At 44.3% G+C, this 3,429-nt stretch overlaps 1 protein-coding gene across 1 annotated transcript; it reads right to left on the reverse strand.

The window, feature by feature from the left end:
• Nucleotides 1–329: 329 nt before the first annotated feature.
• On the reverse strand, nt 330–2,809 carry LOC127673634 (sperm motility kinase Y-like). Its single transcript, XM_052169401.1, has 2 exons — nt 2,707–2,809; nt 330–1,924 (listed from the first exon to the last, which is right to left on the reverse strand). Exons 1-2 carry the CDS (start codon nt 2,807–2,809, stop codon nt 369–371), a joined length of 1,659 nt encoding a protein of 552 aa, XP_052025361.1. The 3' UTR covers nt 330–368.
• Nucleotides 2,810–3,429: the final 620 nt, after the last annotated feature.

Consider the following 3,429-nt stretch of genomic DNA (forward strand, 5'->3'; position numbering starts at 1 on the left):
GGGCCTGTAGCCCCTGAAAGAGTCCTTGAGCCCATATGCATCTAGTCCTTACCCTGTGGGAACTATTGTCTTTAGGGAAGATGGACTCCAGGAGAAGGAATGGGGTCAGCAAAACAATTCTGTTGTGTGGATTAAAAATCAATGATATTGAGTCCATGCTGGCAAGAGGAGAAACCCAGAATAGGGAGAAGGCTTGGGGTTGATGAATTCTAAAGTACTTCGAGAAGATGAGAAGGTAAGAATTGTGGGAAAATGAAAATGAAAATGAAGACAGAGGAGGGACCAGCACAGAGTAAAGTGGGTAGGACAAAGCTCAAAGGTACCTGGGCCCTGCCTGCTTCTTTTTCTCTGGATTTTCTCCATGGGCCTCATTTCTGGGGGGAGACTCTGTGCTGCCTGCGGCGAGATTGATTTCCTCCTGTAAAGCAGCAACAGAGTCTCCTCATGGCATTTCGTATCCTCTTGGCCCATCCCCTGAAGCCTCGGGGCTGGGCCCTGGCCCTGCTGGGGATGGGCTTATTCTCTGAGGCACTGTGGGAGAGGGGATTGTCTTCTGGGATCGAATTGCTGCTGTTTTCAGTGATTCTGGTTGTTGTGTTAATACAGGGGACACTCATGGCAAATATATGTTGTTGGTCCTCTGTGGGTTTCCACTGGAGTGGCCGCAAGTGAAGAAAATCAGGCCCAGTGGATGTTCTTCCTGCTCTTTGCCTAGCCTTCTGGCCATAGGTAGACTCTTGACCAGTGTAGGATGGTGAGACCAGTGGGCCAAGTATAGGAGCACTTCTGCTTGTCTTCATCCCTAAAGTAAAAGCAGCAGCAGCCTCAATGGTCGGGAATGGGGCTGCCACTGGACTCACTGTCTGAGTCACTGTTGAGTAGACATGTCTCTGGAGAGCCTGTCCTTTTAGTAAAGTATAGCAAGCCATGGCTTGGTTATATTTCTGTTTACGTAGTGACTCTAGAATGTCTTGAGCTCGGAAGCCAAGATATTCCATGGCTTGGACAATGGTAGGGTCTGCCCTGGCAGGGATTAGATCCTTACAGGGATTTCGGAACATCTTCCAGTCCCCTTTAAACCAGGGGTGCAGCATCACCTCCATGGGTGTGGGCCTATATGTAGGGTGGATGGTCAGTAATAGACTAAGCAAGTCCTCTAGTTCTTGTGAGACCCCACAGGGGGCAGGATATACTCCTGCCACAACTTGTCTTTGCAGTTCGTGGATGATCACAGAATCAAAAGGCACCTTCCCGACAATCATGAAATAGAGGACCACACCTAAGGTCCACGAGTCGCTTTTGGTGCCATCGTATCTTTTACCGAGGAAGAATTCTGGGGCACCAAAAGAGTAGGAACCACAGTGCTGATTGAGCATTTGACCAGGTTTGACTTTGGTACTAAGGCCAAAGTCGATTATTTTGATTTTTCCATTGTTATCGATCAGGATGTTATCAGGTTTCAGGTCCCTGTGCACGATACCATGTTCATGGCAGTAGCTCACGGCAGCTATTAGTTGTTTAAATATTTTCCGGGCCTCGTCCTCCTCTATGTGGCCAGAATTTTTGATGTATTGGTAGAGTTGTTGTCCTTCAACAAATTCCATTACCAGGTATATGCTTTTTGTGGTCTCAATCACTTGTAGAAGTGAGATGATGTTGGGATGGTTGAGTGTTCTCATTATATTGGCCTCCATCATGGCTGACTGGAACCACTGCTTGCCCTTTTCAAGAACTTTGATGGCCACAGGTGTGCCTGTGAGCCGGTGTTGGGCCAGGAGGACCTTGGCGTTACTCCCTTGCCCGATGGTCCTCAAGACTTTGTATTGGGAGTGGAAGTCTTCCTCCTCAGAGATATGGGGCTCGAAGCTGAATGGTGGTAACTCCTCCTCACTATGTGTAGGTATTGAATCACTACTAATGCTACCTAAAAATAACATAAAAAGAATAGAATCAATGTAATGAAAAAGATGTAGGAAAACAGAAACCAAAATTAGTACACATGCTACCTAAAAATAAACAAAGAAAATGTGCTTGACATAAAGGTAAGTAAAGGCTAGAAAAATAGAATGAATATTATGAAAAATATATGGGGGAAAAGATAAAGTAAAAAAATGTAAGTAAAACCTAACCAAATAACGCACCCCAAACTAGAAACCCAAGAGTACACACATTCCAAATACAGATGATGAAACTAAAAAACATAGTCATAAAACAGGGTGATTGGGAGGGTTACAGTTGATTAATACTGTGATTGGATGTAGATTGAAGAAAAAAATCATTTGAAAAAATGAGAGGCGAAAGAATTAGTGAAAGACAAAACAAATATAAATTCCCAGCACTTCAGTGAATATTCCATTTCATTTTAGGACGTAGTCTTTCCCAATGAAACCACACCTCCCCTGAGCAAAATATTGAAACTTAAAATTAAGCAATGACAAACAATAAGCTAGTAAAATATCAGAGACTATTAAACCTACAACCAAGGCCAAAAAGCCATAGAGTCTGGACTCAACTTCAGTGGCCAAGGCCAGCTGCTTTTTACCAGCACAAGACTCTGAGAACAAGACCGCACACAGTTTTGATGGCCCATTCTTTGTCCTTGAGTGGCCTTCAGTGTAGCCCTGAGTGACCATTGCAGCCTGTGGCCAGGGATTCAGATTAGCATTGGCCAGGTCAGGGTCTTTGCTACCTGGTCCTGTAGCTCACCTCCACTGTAGTTCCATGTGTCCTGGCTGCTGCAGCTGCTCCAGGAACCACTAGATGTCTTCCCACAGAGGCTCACAGATCCTGTGGGCTCATCCACAGACATCTCAGGCTCTCCCTGCTGGAAAAGCCAAAGTGTCTTGAAAGGCAAATATGTATTAATTATAAGCCAATGACAACATGCCGTGAATAAATCACTAAACAATAATAATGCAAAAATAGGAAACCAAAATATATTGAAAATAGATAGACTGAAGCAGCCTGAAATGCATTAGGAAATAATCATAACAATAAAATATCATGTGAGAAAATAAATCCTAGGGAAAACAAAGTAGCCATCCAAATAAAGCATAAATAAAAATCAGAAGAGCAGCACTAAGGAGACACACAGCCAGTGGCCTTACAAATATGTGGTCTAATCTATCTCTTGAGCTCATTCCAAAGTCAATCAATAAATAAACAGCAAACTCTCTATATATGCCTTTAACCTGAGGGTATGTGGTGGTCATATCAAATCCCTGGGAGCTTCTGGTCAACCGGCCCCAGATTCTTGGCCAGTTTCAGGCCATTGAGTAAGTCTGTCTCAAAAATAATGTTGATGGCCTACCTTAGGTACAGCAGCCGGGCTGACTTCTCTCCTGTACACTCTCTTGCACCAAGGTACAAGCAATACAGATGCAAGAGACCAAGGGGTATGTGCACAGGCAGGTGCACAGACACAGATGC

This window comes from Apodemus sylvaticus, chromosome 23, assembly GCF_947179515.1.
Source record: "Apodemus sylvaticus chromosome 23, mApoSyl1.1, whole genome shotgun sequence".
NCBI lineage: Eukaryota > Metazoa > Chordata > Mammalia > Rodentia > Muridae > Apodemus > Apodemus sylvaticus.

Bases quoted from the DNA above. Each gene is read 5' to 3' on its own strand.
- LOC127673634 (XM_052169401.1), bottom strand. From the start codon at position 2,809: ATGTCTGTGGATGAGCCCACAGGATCTGTGAGCCTCTGTGGGAAGACA. The intron at 1,925-2,706 runs GTGAGCTACAGG...TGTTATTTTTAG, and splicing joins CACATGGAACTACAGTGGAG to GTAGCATTAGTAGTGATTCA.